This window comes from Xylona heveae (genome assembly GCF_001619985.1).
Source record: "Xylona heveae TC161 unplaced genomic scaffold L228scaffold_3, whole genome shotgun sequence".
Lineage (NCBI taxonomy): Eukaryota > Fungi > Ascomycota > Xylonomycetes > Xylonales > Xylonaceae > Xylona > Xylona heveae.
In genome coordinates, this window is record NW_017264195.1 from 469841 (window position 1) to 486501 (window position 16661).

Sequence of the window (16661 nt, forward strand, 5' to 3'; positions counted from 1 at the left end):
CCAAGGTGCCATCGGCATGTCCAACATGAAGATTCGTCTCTACCGTCGTGAAACTGCCTCGAAATGGCGGGACATGGGCTCGGCGCGTCTCACAATCCTCCGTCCTCCTGCCGACGGTGCCCTGCCCGGGTCCCCTGGCCTCAAGCAAGTCCTGTATAAGGGCAACGAGAAGCGCATCGTCATCAATGGCAAGACCAAGGGCGAGAGTTTGCTTGATGTATGTCTCACTGACAGCTGCTTTGAGCGCGTCGCGCGCACGGGTATCGCCATGAGTGTGTGGGAAGAAAGTGTTGGTACGAAGGGCGAGATTGGTGGCGTTGGTGCTATTGGAGGTGTCGGCGGAGCCAAGGCACACATTTATATGATCCAGGTATGTTACCAGCCACGATTTATTAGAGAGGCCATATCCGGGAAATGGCAACGGAGTTGGCCTGTGCCCTATAATGAAAAGATGCTGATTGAATCTTAGTTGAAATCCGAGGCCGAAACGGCGTACATTTACTCTCTCGTCGGAAAGTCAAAATATTAGCCTCCTGACGTAGCTGGGATGCCATTTTATTTTCGCTTTACATATTTTCACACTCTCTGTTCAGGGCAGATGAGCATCTCCAGTTGATCTTTTGCATCTTTTTCGCCTTTAGTCTGTTCTCCATGTCCTTCTAGCAGTATTCTTTCATCTTGAATACGTCGCTGAAACGTCTTTTCATCTCGACTGAATATCTTGGACATTCTTGTCCTCTCTTTTCTTTCTTCCTTGGCTAATCTCTTTGCGTCTTTCTCTTTTACTTTTCGCATTCCATTAATTTTTACCTCCAGCGATCTAGCGAATCTTCTTTTCTTTGCGTTTCTTCCGCGTCTCTTTTCGTTCAATCTACGAGACTGCTTTCCCCATTGTTACTCGCGTGTTTCCTTGTTGAAGATTTGTTGCAGTAGTATTCCACTTTTATAGACTAAGATACCTTGTCCCTTGCCAGCGCCTTTGTTTTGCTTTTATTGTTTTCTTTCTCTTTTTCCGGTCTTATCTCCTTTCATCGTTTTTGTCATCTTCTCCACTTGAGTAATCTCTCTTCTACTTTTATCAACCTGTAATACACCTGTGCTGCTCAATAGCTTGCAACCTATTGCTCTTGCAACTATTTACACAAGTTTTACTCTTATGCTGTGCTCCCCCATGCTAAATACTCGATTGCAATCAACATAGGCAAAGATGTTTTTTATGGGTATTAGAGATGGCATGATGATGTGTGTATAGATGGTTTCATATTGTTACTGGTACTTGGCTTTACATATCTACTTTTAAATAATTTAGTTACATATATACTACTTTTGCCATTCTGATTGCAACGTGTGATGTTTTTTTATTTTTCTATTTATATAATTTACATATGAATCTCATGGAGATGTCTGCGTGCAAGTATGATTATACTATGAATAGACAAAATTCAATCCATCAGATATGAATGGAGATATGGTGTGTCTTATGTACCTTGTACATGTCAGCAATGTGACATTTTGTGTAAAGAACTGGACAAGTATGAGGAATGACAAAGTGCCTGTGCTGGTCCGCTGGCCCGCTGGCCCGCTAGTCCGCTAGTCCGCTAGTCCGCTAGTGATAGAAGGAGGTTTATTAAAGAAGTTTTCACTACGCTGAAATGCTAGATTATTGATATACAGAATGAATTTGCTCATGCGAGAGAGAGAGAGAGAGAGAGAGACAGAGAGAAAGCTTGTGGGTATGTGGGTGTGTGGGTGTGTGTTGATATTTACTAACGCCCATATGTCCTTGTCTGGGCTGGGGTTTATGTGGAATTCGTATCAATATTGTGCGGCAATACTTCCAGTATGCTTCTCTCAAAGCAAAAGATAGGCAACGACTTAATAGTGTCGATGGAACGAGGGAAGGGAGATGAATGCAGGACAGAATAAATGGTGTGCTATGTGCTATGGTAAAGTCTGAATAGATTTAGGATATAAATGAATGAACGCTTATGAAACAAACTGGAGTATTAGAAGAAGAAGAAGATGATGATGATGATGATGATGATGATGATGATGAAATGGCAGTGTAAAGAACGGTTGAAAAGGAATAAAATGGAAAAAAAGGCAGTAGCAATAACAGCAATAACAGCAATAACAGCAGCACAAGTAAGCATCAGTATGATAAACAGAAAGAAATGCGCATATTATCATTCCATCGTCAGCGTCAGCGTCAGCGTCAATGTCAATGTCAACGTCAATGTCAGCGTCAATGTCAGCGTCAATGTCAGCGTCAACATCTTCCAGAGGGATGTCGGTGGTAAGTATTTCCGTCTGCGTCTTTGTTCACGCGCTTATTCCACGCATGTCCACGCTTTTCCACACTTTTCCGCATCTGCTGAGTCCCTAGTTATCTAGAGCAAGCTGCCAGGTTTGAAAATGAGATATGAAAGTCAAGAATGAAAGGGAAGCTCGTCATTTCCTGGACTGGCTCATGTGCATGTGAACCAAGCCGAGTGCGCGTCATAGTCACTTCGTTGTGGCGTTGCGAGTTTGCAACGGCGGTGTGAGAGGCGGGATAGATGATGTTCTGATGTAGCTTCCTCTAGGGTAACGGATCAGGATGAGCAGTATAACTATCCCTCTCAGTATCAGTGTCGTTGTCGTTGCCGTGTTCGTCATCGTCTTCTTCAGCATCAAGAGGGTAAGATACGTCGGCAGGAGCAGCACCAACTCCGGCAGCGACGGGAGCGGGAAATGCTGCAGCGGGAGGTTCACTGGGGATAGAAGCAGCAGCAGCAGCAGCAGCAGCAGCAGGAGCAGGAGCAATAGGTAATTTGGCATGTGCTGCGGAATCATCTGTCTGTGGTGCACCTGGAGATAGATCCTGGGTGACAGCTTCTCCATGCGCTGGCGTATTCTTTGTACGTTTGACCGGCTTGAGCTGACCCTTCTTCGGTCGCAATGATTCCGATTGTGGTTCGGCCTCGTGGACAGCCACGTACGGGTCATCATGACCCTGACGAGATAGTTTGGCAGGTTCGTGAGACGAACGTGGACGAGTGACATGTTCACCAGTAGAGGAAGAAAAGGGCTCCTCGTAGTCATTGGTGTTGTCATGTGATACAGCTGGTTTTGGCGAAGGAACTGTCCCTGGAAATCTTGATTCACCAGGGTAGCCTTGTCCCTGCCTGGCTTGCTCATTGTGCACCTCCAAAGGCACTGATGGCATGGACGGCATCGCAGGTATAGACGTCGCAGGCATCACTGTTACCCCAGGAGCTGAACGCAGGGCCAGAATCAACACGAGCAGGGTGAGGATTGCAATCGCAACATTCCGCCGATCGCGAGCGAGAACGTAAATATAATTTCGCAACAACGTTGCCAAGGGGATTTCGTCATGGTGAGGACTTCGACGGGATCGCGGCCGAGGAGAGGACGGAATTTGTTCAGTCAATTGATCGAGCGGAATATGACCGGCGCTTTTGCTTCTTTGCGTGGCAAGTCCCTCTGGAGAGATCGCAAAGGGGCCAGGTGTGGGCGTAGGTGTTCCTCGGACAGAAATATTCGCACCCATGTCGATACCACTGGACGACGCTGCTCTAAAGGAACCTTCTGCAGCATCAAATTCGGACATTGCGTGTGGGGTCATGCTTGGTGGTCGACGATGGTCACCATTTTGATATGTCATGTCCAACTCGTCATCATTACTCATCCCCACCGGCTGCATTGATGGAAATGAGGTGTCCCGTTGCTCTCCGTCGTCATCCAGAAATGATTGGTCATGGAAGACGTATTCAGATTGTTCACCATCTTTCTCAAGGAATTTGTCCTCGCCGTTGGCTAGACTTCCAGCATCGCGCGATACACCTGCGTCCTCCCTTTCCTGCCTCCAGTCCAGCTTTCGGCGTAGTGCTTCCGGCACCCATGGCGAGATTTCAACATCTATACGCTCCATCTCGCGCCATGCCGCGGTCCATGCCCCAGCCCGCATAAGCCCATTAGCAGCGTAGATTTTGATATTCCATCTTCGGCCATGACTTCCGCTTCCGTGGCGATCATCTTTGACCCTCTGGCCGCAATCTCCGCATTTTTCAGTCTTGTTACTTCCTTCGCTGTCAAATCCCTCATCCTCGTCCTCTTCATTGCATTCGTCGCTCGAGTCGCCTTCATTGTGGTAGTGAAAATGTCCGCATTTCGAAATCCGAGGGGCCTTTAGCTCAAGTGACTCGAGCAGACGTTCTTCGAGCAACTCGTACTCGTCTCTTGGATGGGGAAGCAAAATTCCTCGCTCAAGAACCGTGTCCGAGACCTTGTCTCGTAGAACTTTGTAATTGTCGATAATGGCCGGTGGAAGCACCGCGTCCATTGTGGCTTGCGAGTATGGAAAATGAATCGGCATGATGGTAACATGTAAGAGGACGAGCGGAAACTCCTTTTTATTATTGTTATTCGAAGACGTCTTTTTTGACCTGACCGTCATTCCCTCGGATCGGATCGAGCGAGGCGTGCTGTGGCGCGAAGTTGTGCTGAGTCTGTGTCGGTAGGACTTTGGCGAAGAAAAGTCATTGAAAGGCGGCGGAGTCTCCATCTGCAGAGCGCGCACGGAAGACGGGCTGCGGAATGGAGAACGCTGTTTGTAGGGAGCATACTGTCCGCTCCGCTCATCCAAAGATATCGTCTGGATCACCGAATCCTCCGGCATTTCGGATATGACATCTTCGGATTGATGCGTCATTGTGGGTGAGCGAGGAAGGGACATGTCTTCATGTTCAATGCTGTCCATGAGGTTTTTGACTGAGCCTGCTTGTTCATATTTTGATTCCACAGCCGCCAGAGATGCTTCATCGAAAGAGCGTCCCAAAGTAGAATCTGGTGTAGGAAGCGCCGAGGGGTCCGTATATATTGAGAAATCGGCACCTGCGGACATGCTGACGTTTTGGCGGCGTCCTGCGCGCCAAGGATATTATTGAAGCCTTCTAAACAAGATCGGGCGAATATCCACTACACTTTTTTGAAGAAAACAGATGGCGCTCTTTTTTTCTTCGTCAATGTTTGGCTCGTCTTTCCCGTTTGCAAAAAGCGTAACTTCAAAGTAAACAATGCTTGACCAGGGGAGGAACGGCTGCAATACACGCTGTGAAAACGACATACGAATTAACGGCAAAATTCAAGACAGCCTCTGGGCAGACAGATCAAAAAACAATGGCACAGACTCGAGCGCTGGTTCTGCGCACAGACGGTGAGAGCGCGTGGGTACTGCCGCGGATGTCGGATGAGGCGGTGTGTAGTCTCTGTATATGTCCGGGGGCTTATCGGGTTGCCAGGCGCAACGGCTTGGTTGTCCAGGGCGGCTGCGGTATCACCACAAGGACAGCCGAAATAATCCACAATGATGTGCTGTACATCTATAATCTCCTAAAAACAATAAATCCTCTCGAGAAATTTCCTGAGACGAGCCGGCTATTTTAGGCAAGCTGTCAGATTGGAGATAATCATGATCATGATGCCAGGGACGTAGCATGAAGAACTGTCGTAATAGAGAGATGTAATTGTATCTCGCTGCGACAATCGAGGTATCAGCTTGAAGGACATGCAACGAAAGATGATCCAATGAGATGGATAAGTTTGCGTTCATAATGACTTCTAGGTTCGTTATACGTTCCAAAATAGGTCGACAACCAGCAGACTATTGAGTTGTAATTGCATTTCACAATGTGGAAATTATAGAGATGAGTGAAGTCTACAACTCTCCAGCCGGTCATCATATTCAATTGGTTTACTCTGGCAGAATTATTTAATGGTTGGTTCTTCGAAGTCGTTGCGTTCCTTCTGCAGTGTCTCCTTTCCAAGGGATGTTCTGATCGAGTCTATCATCCTCCCGAAGTTCTTCTTCGGTCAATTTGTTGGTAGCCCATATCCGGCCTATGCAAAGATCAAAAGGGCCGGGAAGCCTATCTATCGATCCAATTCCTATTGTACGCACTCTTTGCCGAAGCATTTCGGATTGCGGTTCCACGACAACCCCATGATTGGTACGGACAAAGTCGTTCCACTTGATAAGTACTGTCTCCCATTGCCCAGGCTTTCGAGTATAGAGGCGGTGCTGATGTATATCTGTAGGCACGATTGACTCTGTCTGAACATTGACAAAATATTTCCGTCCATCTGACTTCACTCTGAGTGCGACATAAGTATACGGATCGATATCCCACAGGCTCTTTCCAAATATACTTGGAGGCCTATCTTTCGTGCGCCAGGCAGCGTAGCCTGTCCGATGAACTTCGGGCCTATCTGGTGGAAGTTCGACAGATATAGACCCGTGAAAGCGCGCATGTGCGGGCTCGTCATTGCTTCCTGGCACATGATCTAAGGCAACTTCTGAAAATCCTCCAATATCGACATCCGACATGGTCTTGCATGCAGTGATTGAGCTGGGGTCCGCAAAGTTAACCAGCTCATATGGCCCTGATGGTCCGTAAATGGTTTCCTGTTTTATGACTACACCAATCAATATGAATAAAGATACTGATTTTATAGATGTCAAGAGATTCGAGGGCTTCGAATTGCCGCAGATTCTTCTCAAAGTACATGTACTTACCAATATTTGTATATCTCTTCAGCTCCTCCAAGCTCCGCTTCAGGAAGCCGGGCGCGAGCAGCCTTGTAGTCGGCTTCATCCCGCTAGATGACGAAGAACTTGGATTTTACAGGATTATGAGTTCAGCAAAAGATATGGAACAACATTTAAAGGCATCGACGGATTTTGCGAATGATCAGGTGTATTCAGAAAAGAGAAAACACTCGAAGGAACCAAACAATGGAGATTGTGGGGAAATGCTAACTAGTCGTTGGGGTTCGTCCCGAGCTTCCCCAGCGGCATCTCCCGCCGTTCAGACAAATCCGCTTTTTAGGTGAGCAATCTCCATACTTCGTACATGGAAAGAAATCACGACAAGGCAAACCAAATTTCCAGAGTACTTGATGCTGGCAGTGTTGCAAATGTGAGAGGATAATATGTAAGCTGTATTGCAATTTCATCAATGTACCTGATTAGTATCCCTGTCTTTACCAAACCTATAGAGATAAACTCATTTTCTTTTTAATAGATTGATTATCAAGAGATGTAAATATTGAGAAGAAGAAAATATCACAGATAATGTTAGACTTATGCAAAAACCAGGACGAAAATTTCAGGAGCCGCGTTACTTCAGATCAAGTATTATATTTTTCAGGGATTTAATTTGAGGAAATGAATCGAACCAACTCATCTAAACACTCACCGGATATTATTGACTTACCTCTACATACAAGCATGACTAGTAGTTATTAGCTCCTCAGCATATTTGCAGACAAAGAGCGCGATGTAAGCAAAGCCGTACAAATGTGAGGTGGCCGAAAGCATTGATTGGAATTATCGACAGGCTTTCTTTCTGTCGGTTGCTATGTTGGTCGCTATCCGTCGCTCCTTTAGCAAACCCGGGATAGTCGCCAGAGCTACAGTTCGAGCTTCCGTTGCTGTCCAGGTCTCTCACATTTTGTTCTTCATCAGATCCTCTTAACTAGCGAATACGTATTGTTTTTGTTTCACAATAAAGCAGAGTGGAATGCATTAAAAATAATAGACCAGGAAAACAAATCTTATTTTACCAGGAATAAATCATTATACAACCTGTGTTTCCCTTCAGGTAGTTATCCGTTGAGGTCACGCGAAATTGTGCTTGTCGGTTCCTCGCCTAGCCAATGACAGTCCCTCGGTCATCCACTAACTTAACCGGGCCCCAGCGCTCACTCGGTTGCTACTTTTCATCTCTCGTACACCACACTTTCTCTTTTTTCCTTTCCAACGTCCAGAAGCCAGTCACCCCGATATTTGAGACCTTCTATCGTCTCTAATAATCTTGGGTGGTTTGGACTAGACTGCAGCAGCAGCTATTTCAATGAGTAATCATCATGGCAAGCAATGCTCCCGATAATGCTGGAGCGACGCTTTTCCTCCAGTCGCTCCTGGGAAAGCAACTGCGCATTACCACAACTGATACACGCATCTTCGTTGGCCAGATGAGATGTACTGATAGGGTATGTGCTTCTCTTTTTACAACTGACACTCGTTTGAAGTCTCCAAGTAATACCAGTTCCACGCCCATTTCTACTTTCTCATTAATCTCGCAATTTCGGCGAACCTAGAGCTGACTGGATTCGCCTGGATAGGATCAAAATGTAATTCTGGCAGGAACGCATGAGTACCGCCATCCTTCACCAGCAGCAATTCGTTCTGCTTCTGCTAAAGCTGCCGCGACGGTGCCTGAGCAGTCGAAATTCAAGCTGGATATGACAAGCCGATACTTGGGACTCGTCGTCGTTCCGGGCATGCATATTTCCAAGATTGAATTGGAAGAATTTCGGCCCCTCGCCTCTACTGGCTGATTGGCTCTTTTTCCACTCGCGGTCAATGAAAAGCCCGGTGAAGCTTTCTTCTTTGAAGAGTATCTGCTTGAGAGCTCTAATATGGCAGCCTGAAGACGTGGAACATGCCCCTCCACAGGCATAGTAGGAATGGGCTTTGTGAGATGAAAATCTAATCTCCGCAACTGGTGCACAATTTAGAGCTTGGGTGAAACCAAGTCTCTGGGCGGACTATTCATTAATCCGGAGTCAGGTCTCTTTGACCGTATGCATCAATTGAAACCCAAATGTAATCCATCCGATGGCTGGCCACTGAAGGTGTGTTCTTTATTTTCTCCTTCTCTTTCATCACCTCACCCTACCTCACGGCCCTCTGGTCCGCAACACTATGATGAAACAATTTGGTCCGTGTTGAAGAGGCGGCTTAAGACCCCGCCGCAAGACTACACAACAAAGCGCTTGTCGCACTTCTGATACCTGTCTATCTTAGTCTCTAATCCTCGTTCTGGAATAAAATTATTTTCCAGTTGATTTGCTAACATTGAAAAAGCCTTTAGGATCTAGTAAACGGATCATTTTCATTATGGAGATGCATTTCATGCTTTGTCCTCCCATGCGGAATACGATTATTAATCCGACGAGTGAATTGACTCTACTTGGACCCCGCTCAACTTTTCTTCACATTCTGTTGAAAATTTTGCATGCCTGGTTTTGCCATGCACTGCTCTACTGCTGGTATAAAATGGCTCGCTTCGGCTGCGTGGGCAGGTAAAATGACATCTTGCGATATCAAGAGGAGCAATATGTACAGTCTGTCATCCAAGTACACGGCTACACTATCAAGAGCGTAGGCCGAATCCTTACCACTATCCTTTATTTATTCGCATCCTCACTTCATATACACCTGTGTCGGGATTCGTACATTCAATTTGACTCCTTCTCATGCCCCGTAGCATACAAATTTGTGCTCATTTAGTAACCATTTCCATTTACAACCCGAGACTGCAGTCCAAACTTCATCCACTCATTGCTAATACTGGGTACCGTTCTGCTTACCTGCCTCTATCTAAAAAAGAATTAAAAAAAATTAAAACCCTTCAATTTTACGCAATCCTTGACTACCCATATATCCGGGCTACTTTGTCGAATCTTCACTACCCTTCTGTCCTATATCAGCTCTTTTTTCTTTGTGAAGGTTCGCGATCACAATTGTCAAAGCACGCGAGAACGGTAAATGTTAGCTTGACTGCCCAGAATCTAGAAGATGAAGAAAGGATCGTGCCAATCGATACCTTAGTACAAGTACCTACGGAATAGACTAGCGCCAATGCCAGCTTATATGTTTCTTGCTGTGATGTATGTCTTGCATCTTCTCAACGGCAGCATCAGCCCCTCTCCTCGCGGCATCCGTATTACTGATCGATCTTCTGAATGTCAAGAATCTGAAAATTTTTTTTTTTGCCGCGAAGATAATCGGGCTTTTGTTACCAGCGATTCTACTTTGATGGAGCAACCTCGTCAAATTGTTTTTCTAGGGCAGAACCCCGGATAACGCATGACTCGCAATTTCAATTCGTCAATTGCAAATTGTGCTGCCCAGAGAGCTCGTGCTTGGCTTACGGGGCCAATGGTATGGGAATATGTTACACCCCGCATGTGGGAAATTGCATACCTTGCGATGATCTCGCTCTCATGAAGCAAAACAACACTCGAATAGCCCTTTGTTTGATGCGGACAGCAGAAACGAAACAAGGTCTCAACGAATTTTCGGTACACTCAAAGTTTTTGGTTGGGTTTCAAAAGGAAATAGAGGTTCTTAAATTTTCTCTCTCCTTGTGGCTGACCACGTGGTCGGAAAAGTTTTGATTTTGGGGAGGAGGGCGGTTGGACCCTCGCAGGACCCTGAACTGTGGAGACAAGGGATACCGGTGTACGAGTACAACTCAAAAGTTTAGCGAGAAGACAGTGGACAAAAAGAGCCCCTTCACCGCTAATTTGGCTTCCCCACGCTATCTAAAGTACAGTTCAGTACCGTTTCTGTCTCCCCACAAACTACTCAGTCTTGCCCCGTCCTTCTTCCAACGTCATTGCATCAACCATCCCTGCTCGTATCCCACGATCAGGTGAAGTCAGAATGGGGTGATTAACACGACACGCGGGAGAAAGAATATTCTGAAGAGAAAGAAGAATACTGATTTTCCTTCAAAGATTTCAATTGTCGGTCTTGCAATGAACCTTTTAATAGCTACCTACCTAGGTATGTCCGAGTACGAGTGTTGACGGCGTGAGTGTTTGCAGCTAGTAATTGCAGCGACGATGCTTTAGCTGTTCCGAATCTTCCAAGGTCTCACACCACACAGTGAAGCACATGACTACCCACATTTTAAACCGACATTACTCCCACATAGCTCGCCCTGCTGGCTCCCACTTTCAGCTCTGCATTGCGGTTTCCGGGGACTCTTCCAGCCAGCGATGGTTTTTTCCATTATGCTCAGCCGTGTAGCTCTCTCATGCACAAGTACTTGTTTGTTTCCCGCCCTACCCTCCCAGTCGGGTCGGAGGGGTACAAGGGCCGTGGGCGGGATGGGTGGAGGCTTGCCTTGCCGATCCCCCCGACGGCCGAGCGTCTACCCCCGCGTCAATCCCTTGCTATAGCGCCCAGTCTGGTCGTCCTAATGGCGAGACATATACGCTTCACACCTTGGTACTACACATGCCACCCACGATTTCGGATGGACGTGGCAGCCATAAGCAGCGCAAGGTGGAAAGTGATAGGAGAAAAAGGGGCGTGCATGCATTACTTTGGCTTCATGCACGAGGTAATCAGAGATTCAACTGTAGTCTGAAACCCAAACGGAGGCTCGCAGTATTTGTGTTGCCCAGACTGCTACTGCTTTGATCAGCGAGCCATGAATCAATTTCAATTCAATCTTGTCTAGCCAACGAACGCTGCAGTGTGGCAGGCGCACAATGTATTTCCGTGTATTGTGCTGTGGTTTACCCCCGGAAAGCATGTCTACACCACAGTGTCCCTTGCCATATCTGTCGTACGTCACTGCTGTCCAGAAACAGTGACGCACCTTACACTTTGCTGTACATGGTGCAGAGCTTGTCCTCCCCTGGAATTGGCTCGCGGGAGCCAAGGGCCGTCTATTCTCAGTCCAATCCAGACCAATGCTCCGAGAGCTGCCAGATTAAGGGCTCATCGACCGCCTGACCTCTTTTAGACCTCCATCTCACGCCTCTCTCACGAAGCGCTTACTTCGTGAGCGCTCTAGTCATCATACCACTGCAGCACACTCAAGACGGCCACCGTCGCTCTGCTGTCGTTCTTTCATTTTGCACTGCTCCTATAAAAGTCCGCACTCAGTAGCCAGCGAACCTCCTCAATCAGCATCGTTGCCTTGACATTATATTTCAAGATGACGCCTCTACTGGAATCCTTGATGAGCTCGCGGTCCACGTCGGGCACCTCGACGCCCTCGGGCAGAAAGCCCAGGAGCTTGAGGCCGGTGGCCCTCGCCATCCTGGCCTTCCGTCTCAAGCACAAGTTTGAGACTCGGCCCTCGACTGACAGAAAACGAAGGCTGAGCATGGCAGTTGAGAAAGAAGGCAATTTCAGTCTTCCTCTAGAAGTGAGTTGCAGCACAAACGGTCCTAACTTTGTCTGGCATTGATGCTTACATCAAGACCGATATCTGTAGATTGTATTCGCCGGAATCTCTGCCACTCTCGAATCCCCTAAAACTCTAGCTGTGGCCATTTCAATCCACGACAGCGTGTACAGCATCGACTTTTCAGTTGCCCGCCTTGACTTGGACGATACGCCTGCTGAATTTGATCGAGCCAGCATCATCAGTGAATACATCGTTTCTGAGCTGAGAAAATATGAGCGTGAACACATGTGCAAGTTTCTGGGGGTGGGATTGCCGGATGTTTTGCGAGAGATGAGCCCCAAGCTCTGCTCCAGGCTCTGGTCTCAACTCGATATTGTGCCATTTGTAATGCATGTTCATTTGGATCGCTCTATGCAGGATACTTCTGAGTACTGGGGAATCAAGAGTATCGATGAGCAAGCAGACTCAATGGCCAGAAAATGTCTTATGTAAGGCAGCCCCTTCTGATCAACGTATCTGACGCAGTTACTTATTGCTTTCGATGAAGGTATTTTGGGCCAAGCCGAGTACCTCTGTTGCAAGTAGGTTTCCGAGGCATCGTTGAAACAGACGCTGGATTTCACGCGCAACTGGTGACGTTGGAGGATTTCCAAAATACCGTTGGCGAGGGCACCTGGAACGCAGTAATGAAGTATACCAAAGATCTTCAGAAACGAAAGGTGAAAGCAGCATTTTTCAGCAGCACGCCTCAAGGCGGAGGTGTAGCCCTGATGCGGCACGCCCTCATACGTTTCTTCAAGACAATTGGTGTCGACATGAGATGGTAAGATTCTTGTCCCGTTTAGATCTCCTCCAGAAGGAAAGAAACGCAGCTAAAAATAATTTAAGGTATGTTCCGAAACCAAAGCCCGGCGTCTTCCGCATTACCAAAACCAATCACAACATCCTTCAAGGCGTTTCAAAGCCGGACGAGCGTCTCTCTGAGCCGCAAGGCGCTGTCCTGTCCAACTGGATTGAGGAAAATGCGGAACGATATTGGTTCTCCAAGGGCGGTCCGCTGCGGCCGCCATCTGAAGGTGGTGTCGATGTTGTCTTCATAGACGATCCTCAGATGCCTGGACTTATTCCTCTGATCAAGAAGATCACCCCGGACAGGCTGGTGGTCTACCGCAGCCACATTGAAATCCGAAGCGATTTGACGGATATCAAAGGCAGTCCCCAGGCAGAGGCGTGGAACTTTTTGTGGAACGATATTAAGCAGGCCGACATGTTCATAAGCCATCCTGTGAGCCGCTTTGTCCCTCACAACGTGCCTGAACAGATGGTCGGGTACTTAGGAGCTGCTACGGATTGGTAAGTGAGAGCATTCTAGCTTTAGGAGTAACTGGCTCTGACAGCAGCAGGCTTGACGGCTTGAACAAGAACATGAACAGCTGGGATTTGGGTTATTATGGGCATGCGTTCAATGTAGAGTGTCAGGACATTCATATGTAAGTGCGAATGGGGATTTTTTTTTTTTTTGAATTGTGACAGGGGCTTACGATCGAGTAGGACAAAGCTTGAATACCCTGCGCGTATGGTCAAACCTCAGCAAACCCCTGGCTGACAAAACTAATCGATCTCGCTAGGCAAATATATTGTTCAGGTTGCTCGATTCGATCCGTCCAAGGGCATTCCTCAGGTGCTCGAATCATATGCCAAATTTCGACGGAATCATTTGAAAAATTTCGACCGAGCTGACACTCCTCAGCTTCTCCTGTAAGTGCATATCGGTGCAGCTCTTCCCCGTATTGAATTAGCCGACGTCCTTCGACGACTGACACCTTCATCTCTTCATGCAGATGCGGTCACGGGTCTGTCGACGATCCGGATGCTACATGGATTTACGACCAGACTATGGACTCGATCTCATCCCTCTATTCTGATCTTGCCAACGACATTTCCGTTATGCGTCTTGGTCCAAGCGACCAGATGCTCAACACACTTTTGTCCGAATCCTACGTTGCTCTACAGCTTTCTACCCGGGAGGGATTTGAAGTCAAAGTCTCAGAAGCTCTCCATAAGGGCAAGCCTGTCATTGCGACACTCGCTGGCGGTATTCCTCTCCAAGTGCAGCACGAGAAGAATGGCTATCTTGTCAAAGTCTACGACACCGATGCAGTTGCGCAGCACTTATACGATCTCTGGACCAATGATGAGCTTTATGAGAAAATGAGCAAATATGCTGCTCACAGTGTCAGTGATGAGATTGGTACAGTAGGAAACGCTTTATCCTGGTTGTACCTTGCTTCGGAGCTTTCGCAAGGTCACAAGCTCGAACCAAATGGTCGATGGATCAATGACATGGCTCGTGAGACTGCAAATGAGCCTTACCGGCCAGGCGAAAACCGATTGCCGAGAGGTAAGCCATCATATCCTGGTAGATTAGCGAAGCAATTAGCTGCAGTATAAATGTCGTCTACTAACCACATCTTGTACCCCACAGATCTCGCTATCGAGAAGAGAAAGGTTTATTAAAAGGAAGGTGTTCAATGACGCTCAGGTTTTCTTAGACGTGGGGAAAATTTTCGGCAGTACACTAAAGACAAGACGAACTCGTTGCGAAAGATAAAAGACTAATCTTTTTAAACACTCGTATCTACTCTGTCAAGCTGGCTTTCTTATCGTATCTTTTATTTTCGGACTATATCTGCTATTTGCTACGCCTATTTACAGAACCAGGACTGCTTGAATGGGGAAGAACGAAAAAGGAAACGAGACAGATTTACGTGAATCGATTTCAGGAGTCACAATTTGTGCTTTAAGGGCTGAGGAATATTTCATGAACTCTCTATGTACTCGTACTAATACTTGCCGTTCCTCTTCTGGACCTTGCAGACTCGCTAGTGTTCTAATTATGAGATATGATTGAATTATCGAAGATAGACGTGAAGTTTCAGCTTTGGAAAAGGACAACACATGTTGATGCTTGTGTTCAGCCTGACAAATCTCGTCACATGAGATCGCGGCATAAGCGGGACAAGGTCAACGCGTCTGGGAGAGAGTCGTTCGCGTCATTGACCTACCTAGTCCCATGCGAGGGACTAGCCATAACATCATGACTGTAAAAATTAATATATGAGTTCTCTTTTAATGATGTGACCTGATTACAATTACAAAGTATCTTCATTCATACGAGTTGATGTTATATTCCTAGGTATTACGCCATGAATGCGTCGGGCAAAGAATCTCGTCTCAAATCATACTGTCCAATCGAAGAATCAACGTTCACAAAAATTCCAAAGTTACACCATTGAAACTAGTTGATTTTAGACAGTCATGAAGTATTTAAATTATCGGCACTGCATTCCCTGAGTTTCCATGCCTTTAAGCCATCGTTTAAAGAGGAGTCATGAAGCCCTCAAATCTACTACTATACGAAGACAGTACTCGGAGAGTCTCGCTGGAGTAGCTTACCAATAACTTGTCAATTAGAAGCTTTTTCTGCTGTACGTACACAATAAAAAATGGGGTTATTCATGATATCGTCATTTATTTCCACATATTCGGTCCGGCCGAAGGTAGATTACTACCTAAAGCTTCCTAGTATGCACGGCCGTTTGCAGATTCTTTTCCCCTCATAGCAAACATGGTTCCTGGCTTGCCCGTTGGTCTGAAGGAAAGGGGACCCTTGTCTCCCACACTAACGATTTACCATTAGCTTTCTAGGGATAAGCTTCTTTCATACTGACCGGCTAAAGGAAGGAGCTGTAAGATAGATCTGAAGAAAATGGTGAAAAGTATCGAGATTGTTTGCTAAACACTTAACAATGGCTGATCTGTATATCTCATCATCTCAGATCTTCGCGTCATGATTAATTTCAAGGGCGTTATTATCTTCTAAATTCCTTGCATCTTCTGCGTCATCACTGCCTGATTCGATTTGCTCCGGCATGTTTTTGCAAGATGTGCGAGTGGAATTGTTGTGCTGAGTGTTCGTCGAGTCAGTCCAACATGATGAGAAGAGGAGGGGGAGAAGTCTATATAAACAGTTTCTGTCTTCCCTGTTCATTGAACTTCTTTAAATCATCAGCTCTCAATATATCAGCAACCAATCGAAGTCTTTAAAACTCAAGTCAAATAATACCATCACTATGTCCACCGGAAACATTGTTGGCGGCCACAAGGCTACTTTGAACAACCCCAGTGAGTCCTTTCAAGCAATTTAATGACAACATTAAAAAAAAAAAAAGAAAAAAAAACACTTGCTGATGCAAAAGTAATCAGATGTCTCGGAGGATGCCAAGCAGCACTCTCGACAGGTGCTCGATGACGAGTTCCAGGGCGGTCAGTACGAGTCTCCTCAAGATGGACAAAAGAACCCTGGTAATTTTGCTGGGGGCTTGAAGGCGTGAGTATTCCAATGTTTTGACATTTCTCTGCCTGACTAGAGAGTCAACTGGATTGGAACACTGTGCTAATGTTGCGATGATAGCACGCTCAACAACCCGAAGGTCTCTGATGAGGCGAAGCATAGCGCTCAGGATAGACTTAATAACACTGAATTTGGGGACCAGCGGACTGTTGCTTGATTTGCAATAGTTTGGAAGCAATCGCCCAAAAATGTATTATGCTGGCCGCCTGCTAAAATATAGGGTTGGCGTTGTATATTGTATTCCGAGC

At 46.5% G+C, this 16661-nt stretch overlaps 6 protein-coding genes across 6 annotated transcripts; 3 read left to right on the forward strand and 3 right to left on the reverse strand.

Annotated features, from left to right (window-relative positions):
* Nucleotides 1–2581: 2581 nt before the first annotated feature.
* On the reverse strand, nucleotides 2582–4906 carry L228DRAFT_266445 (hypothetical protein; the record flags this gene model as incomplete). The annotated part of the gene is made up of 1 exon (XM_018334857.1): nucleotides 2582–4906. One exon carries the CDS (start codon nucleotides 4904–4906, stop codon nucleotides 2582–2584), a length of 2325 nt encoding a protein of 774 aa, XP_018189639.1.
* An 867-nt stretch (nucleotides 4907–5773) lies between these two features.
* Nucleotides 5774–6656, reverse strand: L228DRAFT_237050 (putative complex I protein; the record flags this gene model as incomplete). Its single annotated transcript, XM_018330892.1, has 2 exons — nucleotides 5774–6477; nucleotides 6578–6656. 2 exons carry the CDS (start codon nucleotides 6654–6656, stop codon nucleotides 5774–5776), a joined length of 783 nt encoding a protein of 260 aa, XP_018189640.1.
* A 1273-nt stretch (nucleotides 6657–7929) lies between these two features.
* Nucleotides 7930–8403, forward strand: L228DRAFT_266447 (hypothetical protein; the record flags this gene model as incomplete). The annotated part of the gene is made up of 2 exons (XM_018334858.1): nucleotides 7930–8055; nucleotides 8188–8403. The coding sequence occupies 2 exons, from the start codon at nucleotides 7930–7932 to the stop codon at nucleotides 8401–8403; spliced, it is 342 nt and encodes a 113-aa protein (XP_018189641.1).
* A 3425-nt stretch (nucleotides 8404–11828) lies between these two features.
* L228DRAFT_209252 (glycosyltransferase family 4 protein) lies at nucleotides 11829–14450 on the forward strand (the record flags this gene model as incomplete). The annotated part of the gene is made up of 8 exons (XM_018329801.1): nucleotides 11829–12017; nucleotides 12087–12487; nucleotides 12547–12822; nucleotides 12888–13352; nucleotides 13403–13489; nucleotides 13551–13573; nucleotides 13628–13757; nucleotides 13841–14450. The coding sequence occupies 8 exons, from the start codon at nucleotides 11829–11831 to the stop codon at nucleotides 14448–14450; spliced, it is 2181 nt and encodes a 726-aa protein (XP_018189642.1).
* Nucleotides 14451–15669: 1219 nt separating this feature from the next.
* Nucleotides 15670–16155, reverse strand: L228DRAFT_88628 (hypothetical protein). The gene is made up of 3 exons (XM_018336937.1): nucleotides 15876–16155; nucleotides 15731–15819; nucleotides 15670–15681 (listed from the first exon to the last, which is right to left on the reverse strand). The coding sequence occupies exons 1-2, from the start codon at nucleotides 16048–16050 to the stop codon at nucleotides 15803–15805; spliced, it is 192 nt and encodes a 63-aa protein (XP_018189643.1). The 5' UTR covers nucleotides 16051–16155; the 3' UTR covers nucleotides 15670–15681; nucleotides 15731–15802.
* Nucleotides 16133–16570, forward strand: L228DRAFT_266449 (conidiation protein 6; the record flags this gene model as incomplete). The annotated part of the gene is made up of 3 exons (XM_018334859.1): nucleotides 16133–16184; nucleotides 16266–16389; nucleotides 16474–16570. 3 exons carry the CDS (start codon nucleotides 16133–16135, stop codon nucleotides 16568–16570), a joined length of 273 nt encoding a protein of 90 aa, XP_018189644.1.
* Nucleotides 16571–16661: the final 91 nt, after the last annotated feature.

Bases quoted from the DNA above. Each gene is read 5' to 3' on its own strand.
- L228DRAFT_88628 (XM_018336937.1), bottom strand. From the start codon at position 16,050: ATGAACAGGGAAGACAGAAACTGTTTATATAGACTTCTCCCCCTCCTC.